Source organism: Stegodyphus dumicola, chromosome 10, assembly GCF_044657685.1.
Source record: "Stegodyphus dumicola isolate Sdum_Otavi_A_Nest chromosome 10, ASM4465768v1".
In the NCBI taxonomy this organism is placed as follows: domain Eukaryota; kingdom Metazoa; phylum Arthropoda; class Arachnida; order Araneae; family Eresidae; genus Stegodyphus; species Stegodyphus dumicola.
The window spans coordinates 133,429,513-133,447,816 of NC_140777.1; the positions used below are offsets into that span (position 1 = coordinate 133,429,513).

An 18,304-nucleotide genomic window follows, 5' to 3' on the forward strand; every position below is an offset into this window, starting at 1 on the left:
TGTTTATTTGTATTGATTGTTTTATCTCATTAAACATAACGTTTTTATTTGTCTTCTTTGTTATGTTTGTTCTATTTATATACCGAAAAATTTAGGGAAACATGAACTTTTATAATGTAGTCATTGCATGCAACATGAGCATTTATCTTCCATACGATCCTGCACTGTTTAGAGCAGGAGTTCTCAACCAATGATATGCAAGAGAAAAATAGGTGGTACGCAAAGTATTTTTAGCTATTAAATTCAAAATTTTAACCCCAACATCCTGATTGAGTTTTTCCTCTAACACTGGTAAATTTATACGATCTGAGCTTGTTCAAAAGTGGTGGTGGTAGTACTAAAGTTTTCAGTTTTTCCTTAGATGGTATGCATTATTCAAAATGTTGAGAACCGCTGGTTTAGAATGTTGCTTTTCAGCGAAGGATAAGATCTTTAAGTTATCTTTCAGTTTAATTAATTTAGACATTTAAAAGTAATAAACAAATTTCTTAATTAAAATGCAGATTTTTATCTATATAGCTAATAGTTACAGTTTAAAACAGATTACATTTTTAGTACATTCAAATAATAATTATGAATATTTGGAGCAGTAATGTAATTAATAAGCTAGAGATATATTGCATATCTCACTGAACCGAAGTTTTAATTTTATTTAATAATGCTATTTTGTGGGTTAGTGTTTTTTTATTCATGCTTAGTGAAAAAAATAATCGTGGACTAGGCTACTAAATGTAAAATAGAGTACTAAATGTGTATAGAAGATAAATATTGTTTTTGAAATATAAGCTCAATAGTGAATCGTGGAAAGAAAAAAAAAAGTAGCTTAAATATGCAATTATTTTCCAAGCTAATATGAATTTATAGCAATAAAAACATACTGTTCTATTTCTAAGACAAATTTATAAATTTTATTGGAATTCGTAATAAAAAGCTAATTTTAAAATTTTGTAAATCATGAATCATTAACACCTTTTATATGGTTAGAGCAGGGATGGGCAAACTTTTTCAGTCGCGGGCCAAAAATCGCAAACAAAAAGTTTAGCAGGCTAAGATACATTTTTCTAAAATTTAAAAAACCGTATACAAATATTACAATTTAAATATGCTAATGAGATGAATGAAATTGTGATTTCATTTTTAAAAGTTCCTTATGTTGAGTTTCGAAGTGAGATGTAATGGTTCTAAGGAACGAGGCTAAATGCTCATCTGTCAGTCTTAAATTCTTTCTAAGTTTCATAGTTGAAGACTTGTTCACATATATAAGATGAAGCAAACATAGCACTGATTTTCTGAGATATTAAATTTGGGAAACTCACTTTCGATAATGATTTATAAACTTATTTAACTTTGGCACATTCAGAAAAAACTGCTTGAGATGATTGTTAGATTGCAACTCAATGAACTCAAGTTGCAAATCTGAGCTCGCTGCTTCACAGTTTACGTTAAAAGGCATGGTAAAAATATCCAATTCTGTCTGAATGGCGCTGAAATCTTGAAATCTTCGTTCGAACTCAAAATGCAGTTTTTTCAAACCATCTTCATAATTCTTAAACTTCTCTTCATTTACTGAGGGTATTGAATTTAACCTTGGGAAATGAGACAAGTTGTTCTTAGCTAGCTGCCCAGAAAACAAATTAAGTTTTAAGTTAAGATTAGGTTTTTTTCTATATTGGATTCCTATATGTTTGCTCCCCGAGAAAGAGATAACGCTTGTTGGCGCCAATCTACAGCTATTACTAACAAAGAACTTCCGCTTTTAACACTACTGATTGAAAGCTGTCTTCGCTTGCTATTTCCATCAATTTATGTTTTGTAGAATAAAAATAGAGAAAGTAAAAAGATCAGCAGCCCTTTGAAAAAAAAGGAAGAAAAAATAATATTTAAACAAAATAGAAAAGGAGATGGTATATAATATATAAATACATGTTTCTTTTAATTTGCCTCAGACCGGCAAATTAAAATTCTATCCGCGGGCCGGATAGGACCTTCAGGCGGGCCGTAGTTTGTCCATCCCTGGATTAGAGGTATTTTTGAGAGGAGAAAATCTTGTAAAAAGCCTGCAGGAAATACAAGATTTCAGAATGTGTTGCTAATGGTTGGTTGTCTATATATCTTGGTGCAAAACTTCACTGAAAGTCTTAAGTAAAAGTTATCTTTATTAAAAGTAAAGTCTTTGGAATTGCGTTCATTGACGAGAATGGCAGGGTTGCCACGCTACCTGGAAAACCGGGAAAAGTCAGGGAATTCGAAAATTGACCAAAAAATTCAGGGAAAAGTCAGGGAAGTTCATACAATGATCCCGCCAAAAAAAGCGATTTTTGCGCCGACGTCGGAAGAGATAACTTTTTTGGCGAATTGCGTATCACGTGAGTGTCTGCTGGCATAGAGCCAATTTTCGCAGCTCCAATTTGATTGCCTTTTAGAAAGGCAAAGCAAGTTTCCCGCAACTTTTGGTTTCCAGTATTCTCGAGAATCGCATGTGCAGTGCATGAACTAAAGAAAGTACCTGTTCTCGTATAAAACAAAATGGGTTTAATCTTAGTATACGGTACCATGGAGGTTAGAATCAAAGAATATGTATTGTAAAGAAGGAAAACCTCTCTGCAACAGACATGGCTCCGTTCCATCATATAGGGAAACAGCTGTGCATGCGTGATATATCTGCCGCCAAAGCTGGAAACCGGTGTCGAAGTTCGAAGGTCACGTTGTCAAGAGTTCATTAAATGAATATCCTTTAAAATTTCTTTAACCACTTGCGCTAAAAAGACGTGCCACGCACGTCGAGATGTTTTTGTCTCAAACTGCGAGCGACGTCAACACCACGTCGATAAGCATTTATCGCAAAAATGAAAATAACATGGTGCACACGTCGCATAACAACGAGATTGTTTATTTCTCAAGTTACAGCTCTGGATTGCACTCGCAGATGCGGAGCGGCGTAAATGAGACACTTTACCACTTGCTATATTGTAGCGCACTGCACCGCAACCGTGAAGTTTAGTCTTAGCGCAAGTAGTTAAACTCTAAATTAAAAGAAAATATTTTTTGGCGCAAGTAAATTAATCCCTAGGTTAGTAATTTTCAGGGAGGGGAAACTACGAAAATCCGTTTTTAAAATTATTGCGAAAAATCCAAGAAGAAACGTCCTTTGATAAAACGTTTCTTCTTGGATTTTTCGCAATAATTTAAAAACGGATTTTCGTAGCTTTCTTTTTGTCAAAGAACGTTTCTTCTTAACACGTTTCTGAATTTCAGGTACACATCGCGGAGAGGGAAATTCTGGCCGCCAGGTTCCGTCGCCAAATCCCTTGGCAAATTTTCCCTCCGCATTCTAGCGGCGTAATAGCATTTTACTTGTATGGAAAATTTTCTTCTTTACATAGACCAAAGAATTAGAGATTCTTTGCATAGACGTTTTTTGGTTAAAATAATCTCCATGTATGGATTTGGCGACATGATGATGCGCAGTAAACGGGTCATTTTGGTCTTGGCGACAATTTTCAAAATCGTGCCAAAGCCTTACCGTATACTAGAATTTTACCGCAAAATCTTTTTAAACTTTTCTTTTTAATAAATACCTTGCCATTTTGCAGTAAAATAAAAAATAGTAATTTGTCATCTAGGCTAACCATGTAATATAACTATATTTGCTAAAGTATCGTTGATTATTCTAATTCAATTTTTAAGTAATTATCTTTATTTTTATGTTATTCGTATAATTTAATGATGCTTCTTCCCTCTAAATTTATTAATTATTAGTAAATAATATTTCTAAATTTCAGGAAATTTTCTCTGGCATAATCTTGAAATTAATTCTAGCAGTATGATGACATACCATCACGAAATTTAACGCACATATTTTTTTCTTATGTATGCTGCGAACTAAATATAAAATACCGTGAAGTGTCTCGTGTGCAAATGCAGGAAAATAACACTTCTCTGACTCCTATGGAACCAATATTTTATTCCATACGATGTTATAGATTCTTATTCATAAGATTTATTTACATTTTACATGCACGTAGCATCGCGTGACAAAAACTCGAAGTTTGTTTACTTCGTTCTTCGCGGAGACTAGAAGGTGTTGCCATTCCGCTTTAACTAAATTTAATTAGAAATGTAACGGAACTGAAGCGACACTACACACCCCCTTCCTAGTGACAGCGATTATGGAAAATAGTCTTTAAAGTGACTGGGGAACTTCACATGTCTGCCGGTTCTAGTAGTCTTAGTTTCATGATGATTTTCTGAAGTTCCTTCAGTGTTCTTGAGTGAAGGTGTTTCCCAAAGTTCCGCTTTCTTGGAATGGGAGTTTTGAAAAGGAATATCAGAATCTTGCGCTAGGAAACATGGCTTTAGTCTGTCTATTGAAACTCTTTTAACTTTTCCTTGGATTTCAATATCGAAGTACTTATCCTTTCTTGCTCTTACAGGATACGGTCCAAGATAGACAGGCTGTAGCGACGAATTATTAATGTTGTTGTATAGGAATACGTGAGAACAGTTGGAAAGATGTTTAGAAACAAAGACTGTTCTATTTCCATGGGTGGTGGTAGAACTTGGCTTCATAGCTCTTATTATTTTCTGAAGGTTTTGAGAAAATTCAGACTGTTTCATATGAGGTACTGTTGAAAAGAATTCACCAGGTAATGCTAAAGGAGTTCCGTATACAAGTTCTGCGGATGAGCAACCTAAGACTTCCTTGATGGCAGATCTTATGCCTAATAGAACGAAAGGCAATGCTTCCAGCCATGATTTTGATTCGAGTAGATGACATTTGAGACTTGCTTTTAAAGTTCGGTGTTGTCTTTCGATCAGGCCATTTGCCTGTGGATGGTACGCAGTTGTAGTGTTTGTATGAAAACCAAGATATTTTCCTAAAGCTTGAAAAAGTTGGCTATCAAATTGCCGACCTTGGTCAGATGTTATGCGATTCGGAATTCCAAAGCGTGAAAACCAAGTATAAATCAAAGCTTTAGCAATAGATTCTGCTGATTGATCTTCTAACGGTACCGCTTCGATCCATCGTGTATAACGATCGATGATGGTTAGAAGGTATTTGAATCCTTTGCAAGGAGGTAGCGGACCCACCAGATCTATGTTTAAATGCTGGAATCTGTGTGGAGGTACTTTGAATTCTTCCAAAGATGAATGTGTATGTCTGTGAACTTGATCTTTGGCAAGATAAACATGCTCTAGTCCATAGTTGGCAGTCTTTATTCATATTGGGCCATATGAAACGTCGTGTTATCAATTTTATCGTGGATCTTATTCCAGGATGAGATAAATTATGGATTGAAGAAAATATTTTCTGCCGAAACTTTACAGGGATGTATGGTCGATTATAATTTGTAGAAGTATCACAGTAAATTTTCTTGTCGCTGTCCGGTATAGGGATCTGTAAGATTTTTTAAGTTTGGGTTGTTTTTTAGTATCTCCAAGTCGTCATCTTCTTGACAGTCTACTATAGTTTGTAAGTCTATTGCAGATGGTACAGAAATGGTGTCTATGCGAGAGAGAGTATCAGCGACGGTATTTTCATGCCCTTGTATGAATCGGATATCGGTTGAGAACTGGCCAATATATGACAGTTGTCTAGCTTGTCGTGGCGAAGCTTTTTCCAAATTTTGTTGGAAGGCAAATGTTAGTGGTTTGTGATCCGTGTATATTGCAAAATTTCGCCCGTCTAAGATGTATTTGAAATGTTTTACTGCTGTATAGATGGCTAAGAGTTCTCTATCGTAGGCACTGTATTTTTGTTGTGCTGATGTCAAATTTCGGGAAAAGAAACTTAAAGGTTGTTTTTCATTATTCACAATTTGATGTAAAACGGCTCCAATGGCAGTATCGGAAGCATCAGTTGTTAGCGATATTTCAGCCTTTTCGGATGGGTGAGTTAAGTTTGTGGCATGAATAAGTGCATCTTTTAAGATCTGGAAGGCGTTTCTTGTTTCTGCCGTCCAGGTTATTTCTTTTCTGCAGTTCTTTTTAATACCACTGAGCATTGTTGTTAAAGGTTGTTGCAGTTTTGCACAATTTGGTATGAATCTGTGATAAAAATTCACCATACCTAAAAATCGTCTTAAACTAGTAAATGACTTTGGTTCTGGGAAATTTTTGATGGCATCAACTTTCGTTGAGAGAGGTTTAAGTCCTTCAGCTGACACTTCGTATCCCAGGAATGCAAGTTTTGTTTGACCAAATTTACACTTTGCCGCATTAATACACAGGCCATATTCGTTTAGTCTCTCAAGGACTGCTCGTAGATGTTTTTGGTGAGTTTCTTCATCTGGAGAGGCTATTAGAATGTCATCCAAATAGCAAAACACGAATTCTAGTCCATTCAACACACTGTTCATGAAACGTTGGAACGTTTGAGCCGCATTTCGTAGGCCGAACGTCATGAATGGGAACTCGAATAAGCCAAAGGGAGTGAGAATGGCCGTTTTCGGTATATCTTCTTCGCGAACAGGAATTTGTTGGTACGCTCTAATGAGGTCTATGGATGAGAAAACTCTTTTTCCAGCTAAAATGGAACTGCAATCTGTTAAAAATGGTAGAGGGTATCTATCAGGAATCGTGACGTTGTTTAACGCTCGATAGTCTCCACAAGGTCTCCAATCACCTGATTTCTTCATAGCGAGATGTAGTGGGCTCGACCAGTTACTTTTGGATGGTCTGCATAAACCCATTTGGAGCATAAATTCAAACTCCTTTTTAGCCGCTTTAAGTTTCTCAGCTGATAGTCTCCTGGCTTTAGCGAAAACTGGTGGACCTCTGGTTTCGATATAATGTTCGATGTTATGATTTTTAACTTTATTATTAACTACATTGAGTTTTAACAAATCCGGAAAATCGTTAATGATACGTTTATATGGATCATTTACGGCATTTAAAATCGGAATATTATTATTGTTATTTTGAAAACAAGGAGTTCCATTGGTTGTTAAGAATGTAGTACCATCAATCAACTTGCGATTTTTAGAATCTACCAAAAGGTTAAAATTTGCAAGAAAATCCATGCCTATTATCGGTTTGTTTACGTCCGCAATTACAAAAGGCCATGTGAATGATCGTCTGAGTCCAAGATCAAGCTTGAGTAATTTTTGGCCATATGTTTTAATTTTCGTACCATTTGCAGCAAAGAGTTCTAATTTTGAGATGTTTTTTTTATCTGCAGGTAAGGGAGGAATGACAGAAATTTCTGCCCCAGTATCTATTAAAAATTGGGTAGCCGATTCTTTGTCGCTGATGAAAAGACGACTCAGCTGCACCCCTTGTCCCTCCGTCGTCAATGAGAGACGGGGAGCTGGTTTTCCGGACTATTTGTCTGTGATGTTGATGAGTAGTTGCAGGGTTGTTTACACTTAAATGACTTATCACCGAATTTTTTATGATAGTAACAAATATCACTAGATCTGTTACCACTGTAACTCCTATCTCTTGATTTGGATCGGTTACGACAATAGGGACGACTATGACGTTGCTTGCTTAAAGCAGAAACTTGTAAGCTAAGTTCACTAACCTGTTTTTGTAAACTTTCAATCACTTCCGTTTTTACCGTTATGGATGATGCAGCAGCTATTTGGGGAGTAACAGGGTTTAATTCCCAAATCTTATCGGCCATTGTAGCCACTTTTGACAAATCTTCACTACTAACAGATATAATGCTACGCATATTAACGGGTAAACGTTGTAGCCACAATGTTTTAGGAAAGTATCTGTTACTTTATCGCCAGCCAAATTACGCATCTCACACAGTAATTGAGATGGCTTTTTGTCACCCAGTTCTAACTCACTCAGTAATTTTTGGGTTTTTTGAGTCTCTGAATCAGCATATAATGAAATTAGTCTATTTTTAATTGCCTCATATTTATTATCTTGTGGTGGACTTAGCAAAATATCAGATACCTGTGACAAAATATCGGGTTCAATGGAACTTATAACATAATCATATTTTGTTTGATCTACACTAATTTTTGCATTTCTAAATTGTGCTTCTAGTTGAATAAACCATATTTTAGGATCTGGCTTCCAAAAAGGAGGAAGTTTAACGCTTACCTTGGCGACAGATGCTGTTGTTGCTTTAATTTCGGTTTCGTCTTCGTCAGCCATTGTAGAATTCGATCACGCCGGGATACACCAGTGAAGTGTCTCGTGTGCAAATGCAGGAAAATAACACTTCTCTGACTCCTATGGAACCAATATTTTATTCCATACGATGTTATAGATTCTTATTCATAAGATTTATTTACATTTTACATGCACGTAGCATCGCGTGACAAAAACTCGAAGTTTGTTTACTTCGTTCTTCGCGGAGACTAGAAGGTGTTGCCATTCCGCTTTAACTAAATTTAATTAGAAATGTAACGGAACTGAATCGACACTACAACCTCAATTTATTAAAATAGATTTCTTTGTTTCGTTTAGCTGCAGAATGTCTGCAAAAAAAGCCTTATTTTATTCCAGATTGGGAAGATTCTAATCTCAATCTTCAATGGAGAAAACAACAACTATTATAATTATATTTGTGTTTTCAAGTGTTAAGGTGCTTTTTAAGAACATACCTCACAGAAATTAAATTTACCTAAAATCTAACCTAACTATTTAGCATTGCGTTGTGATTTATAAGGACCGGTTAGCCTCGTGTTGAACTGGTGATGATCATGAGTAATAATTAAATAAAACATACATTTGTTATCCAATGTATATATCTTAAATTTTATTAAGTTTCTTAAGTGGAAAAGTAAACAAAATTATCAAACAAAGTATACCAAGAATAATTAAGAATAAATGTCCTCTGGGATTTATTGAATAATTAAGTGAATTTGCTACACAATACAAGTAATACCATAATTTACCTCTTAGCGTAGCCAATGTACATCACGCGGATAGACTGGAATTTTCTTGAAACGCACCTGGAAAAGTCAGGGAATTTCATTCTCCTGTTTGAGTGGCAACCCTGGAATGGGTACTTTTCCGTTTCGCCGGTGCAAATCTCGCCAAGCAGACTTTATTGGCGACAACATATAGTACACATATAACAAATGTTAGTTCTAAAATTTGTTTTATTTTGAAGGCAGAAATATTTTAATATCATTTAGAATTTTGTAAAAAAAGACAATAAATAAAGACTAAGTTTGTAAAAAAGACATTAATTTAAGAATTTACTACGCTTTCATGGTTCAACATCCTGATTCGCCGTTTCATATCACGTGACCCCAAATAATCTCATCTCACGTAAACTACGCTATGAAAAATTTAATTCTCTCAGTAATTATCTACATTAATTTCAAGTTAAGTCTTAATTTGGAATACAAGTTTAAATGCAAGAATTATTTCAATTCGTATGATAGCTTACTCACAAATTATGTAAAACCACAGTGCTTTACTTCGCTAGTGCATTCTCATTAGAATGGATGAATTTCACCCTTGACTTTGCCTTTTCTATAATTTCGCCTTCCGGTGAACGGTGTGATTGCCGCGAATGGCCTTAGGGCATAAAATTGAAGTATCTGGTAAAAATTCTATGTAATTGTATGCTAGCATTGAACGAAACAATCAATCTCATAAGAAATGGCTGGGACTTGTTTTGAAAATGAGGCGTAAAAGACAATTACCAGCGAAGATTTTTCTGTTTGGCATCAGTTATACCATTATTGGCGACTTTATTGCTTGCGCTGGCAAAACGGAAAAGTACCCGAGAATGCATTCGTCATGACAGAAAATGCTTTAATGAGTGCATTTTTTATCTCTAATAAATGGCTTGTTGTTATGTTGAATAACATGACAGCAAGTGATTATTGATTTTTTTTGCTTTTAAAATGGACATTCATTGCCCGTCTTATCCATAAGAATTCCATGATGTATTTCGTTGAGAGTAGTTAGGGTTTTGAGGATGGCGCCAACGCTTTCATCAGGCGTAAGCTGTGCATCGGGTCCTCCCATATCTGTTTTAACCCATCCGGGACACATCATGATTACCAAAATCCCTTTTTCTCTGATGCTGGCAGCAGTAACACGCATGGCCATATTAAGAGCCGCCTGCAAATACATATGAAAAAATATGCTTATTTTCTAGTGAAATTAATTATGAAATTTGATTTGAGACATTCTTGTTTAATTATAAACCCTTATTTGCCATGAATGGAAAACTGCTCAGTAGTAAAGTAAAAATATGTCGTTTTACTTGATAGTAATATGAAAAAATACAGACTAATGATGGTTATGCGCTCACCAGCGGCTGAGCGGTAAAATCGCTAAACTCTGATAGTTCTGACCTGGGTTCAATTCTTGGCGAACGGGCTGGCTGCAAGGGCGTTTACGTGATTTTCCCCATATGTATACGAGCCAGTTCCCTAAGAAAGTCTTCCACGAAGGCATCACTTCCCTTAGGCAGATAGCTCTAGTATGCTTTGCCAAAAACAACTAAACCAAATAATGATGGTTGCAAAATAATCTTGCTGTTACATTTAAACACTTTGAATTTCAGGTACTATTTGGGAGAAAATGAAAGTTTAGATTTTGTATCCGAATTTCAGTTGTAATTGTCTTGTTGTTATGAAAGTTTAAATTTTCTATCCAAATTCCAGTGGTTCCGAAGCTTTTCCGACTCGCGACGCCTTTTCTCAATTAAAATTTTTTCATGGCGACCCAAAGTTAAAGTATAAATAAACGTAAGAAAGAAATAAAAATAAGTAAAACTCGTTTATCTTTATTATTTAATTTTTATTTTATTAATATTAAATTAATAATTAATGTAATGATGAACCTGCAAATCACTTCTCATTTTCTCAAATCGCGAAATTGAATTGGACACGGCCACCATCATTTCCTTGTCCACATTGCTCTATACTTGCTTTTTATTACAGCGACCGCCGAAAACCCAGCTTTTTATAAATACGACATCGAAAATGGAATTAAGATTCGCAGAACATGTCACTCAGAAGAGGATATTCATCTTTTATTGAAATCCAAAATTCTATCAATTCCATTCTGACAAATTTTGCTTTCTCACTGTTGTCGCATGATAATTCGATAATTCAATCTTCTTCCTCAAAAGTAAATTCGGACGTAGCATTAGTGTTAAATGGATTTTCAGTCCATGCAAACCTAACAAAATTTTCCTTTTTAAAATATTTCTCAAACCAGATTATTTACTGTGATATATGCCCTTCAAACATGGTTTTTCTATCCTATTTGACATTAAAAACTGCTCTAATATTAAGAAAAAAAATTTGCTTACATCTTCATTCAATATCCTTCCCCACAGTTTGACATTTTTTTAATAAAAGCTAATAGATTTTCCTTGACAAGATATGTGTTTTTTCTTTGCACAGAGAACTTAGCTTTTCAAAAATGCCGCATAAATACGCCTGTCTTAAAATCGGCATAAATAAAATCTTCAGCATATTTTTATTCTTCTTAAAGAATATGCACTACCCGACATTGATAATGTAATACCAAGAAGTTGGCCGAAAATTATGCAAATTTCAGGGTAGACGCAAGTCACCGTGGTATGCGAATGATGTGAAATGCGCAGCTTTCCAGCGCACGTTGAAGAAGGAACCTGCAAGAATGTTCAGTTTTCGTATCGTTATTTCTAATAGGGAAATGATCGTTCCAGTTCTAGGAGTTCCAGGAGGCAGACGATTTTACGATGTGCATGGTCTCAAAACATCCTTGAGCTCAGAAACACGATGTGCATGGTGATCGGCCTGAGAAGGGCAGGTTGGTCCATACCTTAAATTTCAGCTGACACACACCTGGACGCGTCCACAGTGCATCGACTGTGGCGACGATTGTTGGAATAAGGAAAGGTGTCAAGTTCGACTGGGGCCGGTGCAGCCAGAGTAACGTCAGCATGCGACGCATCCGTCGACAAGCTGTGGGGCAGCAAACTACTTCTACTTCCGTTTTGCAGCATGAAGACATCCTGAATGTGCCCATATCGACCACACCTAGTTGCCATCGGTTGGTGGCCTGCACTCGGGGCGTCCTTTAAGAAGACTGCCAGCGAACCCACATCATAGACGCCAACGTCTGTAATAGTGTCGGGCTCGAGCGAAGTGGAACAGGATAGTGTTCTCAATCACGCTTCTGTTTCTCCAATGATAGTCTCCACGTACAGTGTGCCGTCGATGTGGAGACTGGTCCAATCCAGTAGCAATTGTGGAACGCTTCACCGCGCGAGAACGCGCATCGTGGTGGGCACAATTGCGTGCGATTCCAGGTCACCTCTGTTTCTTATTCAGGACACTATAACGGGCCAACAATGCGTTGTGCTGCGGACGGTGACACTCCCCTAGCTTCAGGGTGTGCCCAATGCTCTTTATCAGCAGGATAACGACCGACCACCAACATCGCATCTACCAACGTGCTCTGCAAGGTGTACAGATGCTTCACTGGCCACCATTTTATCCTGATCTTTCAACAATCAAACACATTTAGAATGTGATTGAATGCCATTTGCAGACCCTGTCATTGCCGCGTTCAGAAGACGAACTGTCAAATGGTTGACAGAGAATAGAGAGCCATTCCTCAGGACACCATCCGTAGTCTCATTGATTCTTACCTAGACGTGTTACTTTGTGTATCGCTGTCCAAGGTGGTCCTACAAATTTTGACAGGAGTCCTCCCACTGCCTATTCAAGCAAAAGTTGACGCAGCATCAGTTCTCCAGCAACAGAAACCAGCCATGTTCCAGGATGTACTTTTCCTCCCCACAGATTACGAAACAAAAACCTAAGAAATTTCTTACCTACCCTGCAGGTAGACTCAGCAACCTAAAAGATCCACCACCATCAACATAGTATCATGCCTACATAGATAAATAAATAGATAACAAAGTTGGATGCGCTGCGACCATCAGAAGGGCAACAGGATTGCACAGTGAATGGCAAGGTCATTTGAGGAAACGCAACAACGTATATCAAGCTGAACTTACAGCCATTCTCAACAGCATCAACATCCTCCTCACATTCCGAACAGATACTATACCTATCATCACAGACAGTGAAACATCCATCTTCTCAATCATAAGCCAGTGCCCTAATTCGCCCATACTATTCAAAACGTCATCAGAAACAAGAACAGGCTCATGAACCAAGGGTCACAACGACTGCGAGGGAAACGAGAGAGCGGGCGCTCTCGCAAATGATGCAACAACAAAGCAAGAAGGTGACAGCATTCAAATTCCATGGCCACAATCAGACCTCAAATACAAGAAGCAGCTGGCACTAGAAAAATAGCAGGACCAATGGCGAGATGGTCTCCAAGGACGAAGAACCTTCAAAAAGTAGACTAAGCATGCACCACCACTTCATACTTCCTGGCTTACATCACAGGACACGGCTCCTTCCCCACATACTTCCACGAGAGAAATCTGCAACAACGGACATGTGTATGTGGGGAAAGCTGTGATGCAGACCCCTGCTTTATCATATCAAGCATCCTATCAACTTCGAAATTGAATTTAAAAGATTCCTCATCACAACATCCACAGCAATATTAAAGCAATTATCGACAAGTATCAGTACGGACTTATGCCAGCCATAAAAGTGAAATTACTACCTTCAAGACCACAGAGACATCGCCAGCTAGTAAAAAGAAGGAAAACATTTATCCAAAGGAGTCCCTTCTGTTACTACAATACACACCTACATGCGAATGAACCGACTGTGAGCCCATAAACCACAGTAGTAATCATAAATCAAACCACAAAACAAAAGTGTATATGGTTCAGCAAACTGGAACTTTGAACCACTCAAACAATTCAACACAATTGCACAGAATTCAACGAAAACTGAACTTTGAGCTCTAGACTACACATGCATAAATTTGCACAATACACCAAAGCACCAACCTTATCAATACGCAATCCTCTCAAGACATACTCTTTTCGTATTTTGTCATTTTTGTATTTTCATACTATATTTCGTACTCTGTTAGTATTTCTAATTATGGTTTCTAATTAATTTAATTACTATGCTTATTTACATAACCAATTCCCTGTACCCTGTCAAATTATCTTTCTGTGCACAAGTACCATGAGCCCATGAATGTCATGTAACCTTATGTAAATATCGTCCTATTCTGCAAAATGTAACCTTTTAATACTACTCGATAAAAGGACCGAACAGTTCTCTAGTTAGTATATGCGGGCTATACCATATGTGTCAATGACGATGTCGTGGTTCTCCATATACTTGTTACTGTAACTGTCACTTACTGAGCGGACGCTGTTTTTACTCTGTATTATGCATATCATTTCTAAATAAAGATAACTTATTATTCTTTGCTCTTTCTCCCTGTTTGCCGAGTTTCATCACTTTTTGGCCACTCCTTCTTAGCGTTGCATTTTCAGTATCGGGTAGTGTAAAAGTTTCTTGCCGCAATTCAGAGGTACGGGATAAAATACTATCACGAAAGAGTCATCATGTACTGCTGTAGTACAACAAAGACGAATGTTCGGCTCCCATATCCTCACAGATATTTAAAAAAGACCTTTTGCTTTCAATGGACAAGATTTTATAAAATTCACCACATTCACCACGCATTTTAACACCTGACTCAGTGCAGCACAGATGCTGTGACGCAAGCGCATGTTTATGAATAACGCAATGCGCATTGCATTTGGCGATTTGCTTCGAATGTAAAATGCCTGTAATCCTCCATAGCAGCCAGGCATCAACGCACTTAAGCCAAGTCAAATTACTTTCATGATATGAATGTATCAAGAATCTCGAACTGGTAATGAGCCTTAGCTCTTGCAGTGATACTTTTACAAAAAAAAGTCTTTTTTACAATTACTGAGTTAATTTCCATTATGCTTTACCGGTTCGATTCATAGATTATAAACCGACTGACTGAATCGAGCCCGCAATGCTTGCTTATACGCTTTGCGCAAGATCTTCCAGAACAGTTCAGATCTGTCGCGAAGGGCTTAGACACCTCAACGTATCTATACTACCGGTCAACCTAAGTTGAGAACAATGGATGTAGTAAAATGTATATGCACCCGCCGTGGAATGTAGTTCGAGATGTCATTGTACAAATTTCGCTGTGAAATATAAATATTGTTGAGCAAGGGGACCGGAATGAAAAAATATGTTAAATAAAAGATTACGTAGTATCCAGCTTTTTATTTTAAAATTTGCTAATGTCATGTCAATCAGTCGATTACCAATTTATAGGAAGACATACCATTTCTTGGCATTATTGGCGAAACTGTATATTCCAGAACTCCGTCCACGCACCACTCTCGGTGAGAAAAGCAATTCATTCATTCATTCATTTGCTGAGAAAGCAATTTTTATGGCGTCTTGCTTCATTATTGACGTATGTGTATAATTTCGGAACTTCAGCCTGGTAAACGACTCTGCAATTTTCTCTAAGGTTACCATTATGAATGTTTTCGACAAATTAAGGGAGCATTTTCGTAATAAATCCGGTAACGAAATCGTTAATTCGCCGCTGCTTTGATTGGAGTGTCTGTGACATGCATAAATCGCCTGAAATCCGAACTGAAAGAAAGTGGTGAATTTTCAACTCGGTGGGAAAAACTACCCCTTAACGACGGTACACGCATATCCGAATCAAACAACACGATGAGATAAATTTAGCAAACATACGAAGAAAAGTTCACAGTTACTTTCTGCAGAATGAGCCGTGAAAAGATCGTTCTAGCCTTGTACGTGTTCTCAAGTCGGATTGTTTTGCAGTAAAGCGCGACCGAGAAAGTGCAGTGCTACCGTCCCGCGTTCGCAAGAGTATTGTGTAGTGCTGACATTACTTTTATAGAGGATCAAGTAAACACAAACCACACAAAACATTCCACGCATTTTTAGCTTCTCACTTTTTTTGTTTAATTAGGTCAAATGTCTTGGTTCAATTAATTATGAAGCTTTAAGAATATTTCGCGACGCCCTTGTGAAGAAAGAGACCGGGGGAAGGGCGCCGCGGCGCACAGTTTGGAAACCATTGTCTTATTGCGTTTTGCATTACTTTTTTGTCGTATCGATTATTAACTTTCCTTGATGCCATCAATAAACATCCACATTCAATCATCAATCCTTGATGGTATTATGGTTAGCGGAGGCATATTGAATACTATGGCATGTGTTCATGTTTGAATTCCGAGCAAGGTATGGATATTTGTGACTATCTTGTCTTTGCGAAAAATGGAGACACTTGCAATATGTTGATTCAAAAGACCTCTGAAGAGATTTTTGGTGGGAAAAAAAAAGCGCAGTAGAAGATCCTTTTTTCCTATTTGGGGGGGGGGAAGAGAGGGGCTATTTCTCAAAATGGGACTTAAGTAGAAAAAATTAAATTGTTAAAATTTTTAGGAAAAGAGGTTTATTACATTCACATCAAGTAATATAAATTGCGTTCGAGCTTCAATTAAGTGCTTTACATTTTCGAAAAACGTTAAACTAAGGCTGTTGATATACATAAATACCAGCTACTTATTTACGTGAGTTTCTGTAAAGCGAAAATATACCTTTTGCTGTTGTAAATAATGCCTTGTTATTATTAAGAGGAATATCTACTAACCTTACTTATTTGATAACCAGGTACTTTAAGTTCTTTAGCGAATCCTGCATTTGTAATGCTTCCAAGCGTAGATGATATATTCAAGACAGCAGCTTTACGTATACTCATTCCATCACTGTGAAATGATGCAGCTTTCTCTAGGAGAGGCAGCATTGTCTAGAATGAAAACACTTCTAATAAATATTAATGAATAAAAAGCGTTTAATATTTAATAAATCATAACTAATTATTTCTTAAGAATAAAGAAAGTGTTTACCTGCAAAACCATTAGAGGAGCCACAGTATTGACTCTAAAATGTAATTCTAAGTTTTCAGGAGTTACGTAAGGAAAAGCTTCTCGCTGTAGAATGCCAGCATTATTGATCAGAAGTGTAAGACCTCTGTCCCCCACAATCTCTTCGACAATAGTCCGAGCTACCTCCAGTTCCTCTTGTAGCGTTACATCTGTAAAAAAATGTGTTTTAAATTGAACAGCAAAGAGATGACGGAACAATTTTTACGTAGCATAATACAAAACATCTTATTCGCGAGTTATCTGCGTAAAACTTCCCACGATTAAGACTAGTTTTGATAATTAAATATATATTTCATTAAAAGTTTTATTTACGCCTATTGGAATCCTTCCAACACAAACTTGTTATTATTCAGTGACATAGTAATATTACATATGAACTGTTCTGTTGTGTTGTTGTTGCTTAGTCCCACTTGTCTGACGTAGTCAGCCCAAGCCCACGAAATTCCTCGTGGCAAGGAGCACTAGATTATGCCTGTCGTTGGCAACAGCCTTGATCACCATTCAGGTGACAGTGCGATTTTGCTCAGTTCCGCCCCGGGGACAGCAACCCGGGGGAGACGGGTCCGAGGGTCTCCCACCCCTCTCCCTTTCCACCAAACCACACGAGAGGACTTTCGGCTCGCCGTATATTTAAAGTGCCACCATGCCGCACCGACACTATACAATTACAAACATCCATGCCTTCTCCGAAATTCGAACCCGGGCACTTCAGTGTCGAAGCAATACTCCCTTAACCACTATACTATCTGGAAGGCTTATGTTACCTATGTGAAAGAATCAAGTTATCTTAGAATTCGTTAGCCAGTTTTTCTACGTCAGAAGATTACTTTTTTATAATTAATTGTTAGCTTCAAACAATGCTTGGTCGTGTTGGTGCAACAAGCTTTCGTGTAGGAGTCTTTAACTCAAGTCTTTGATTGCAATGCATAAAGGTCTTTAATGCTAACTTAATAATAAATAGAATAAGGAGAGTCATCATCGGTGAATTCCTTATTCTTAAGATGATCCAAGTACAATGATACTGAAATACCTACATCTGTATACTACCTTTAATTATAGCAAAATTTCCAAGTGCAAAGAAACTAAACGACATATTATGAAGTACAACTTGAAATGTATATGGAAAACTTGAAATATATACAATATATATGAACATAAAATTGCAACAGGGTGCAAATTTGAATTACACTACAGAAACTATGGTTTTCAAAATTAAGCAACAAATTGATAAATCGGCTAAAATTAGCTCGAAATTCTAGAAATATTGATACATGCATAGAGTAGCATCATCAAAAGACGAACGCTGCGATTGCTTTACATATACGATGCTGCTTAAAATTCGCTCTTTGGAAGGAATCGCTATTCAATGAACTACGGTATATTCAATAATTTCGAAATAGCAAAGTGTAAAAAGGATCTTTAGACAACATTTTCCAGCAGAATCGCGTTATA

General features: G+C 37.0%; 1 protein-coding gene across 2 annotated transcripts in view; it reads right to left on the reverse strand.

The window, feature by feature from the left end:
* Window positions 1-18,304, reverse strand: part of LOC118191740 (uncharacterized) — a 59,706-nt gene that overhangs the window by 24,683 nt on the left and 16,719 nt on the right. The window contains exons 3-5 of one of the 2 annotated variants that reach the window (XM_085825559.1): window positions 16,814-17,001; window positions 16,558-16,713; window positions 8,694-10,044 (exon numbers count right to left, since the gene is read on the reverse strand). In XM_085825559.1, the coding sequence (XP_085681685.1) occupies window positions 9,820-10,044; window positions 16,558-16,713; window positions 16,814-17,001 (569 nt within the window). In that variant the 3' untranslated portion in view covers window positions 8,694-9,819. Of the gene's footprint in view, window positions 1-8,693; window positions 10,045-16,557; window positions 16,714-16,813; window positions 17,002-18,304 lie in introns of those variants that run through there. The other variant, XM_085825560.1, reaches the window with a different exon arrangement.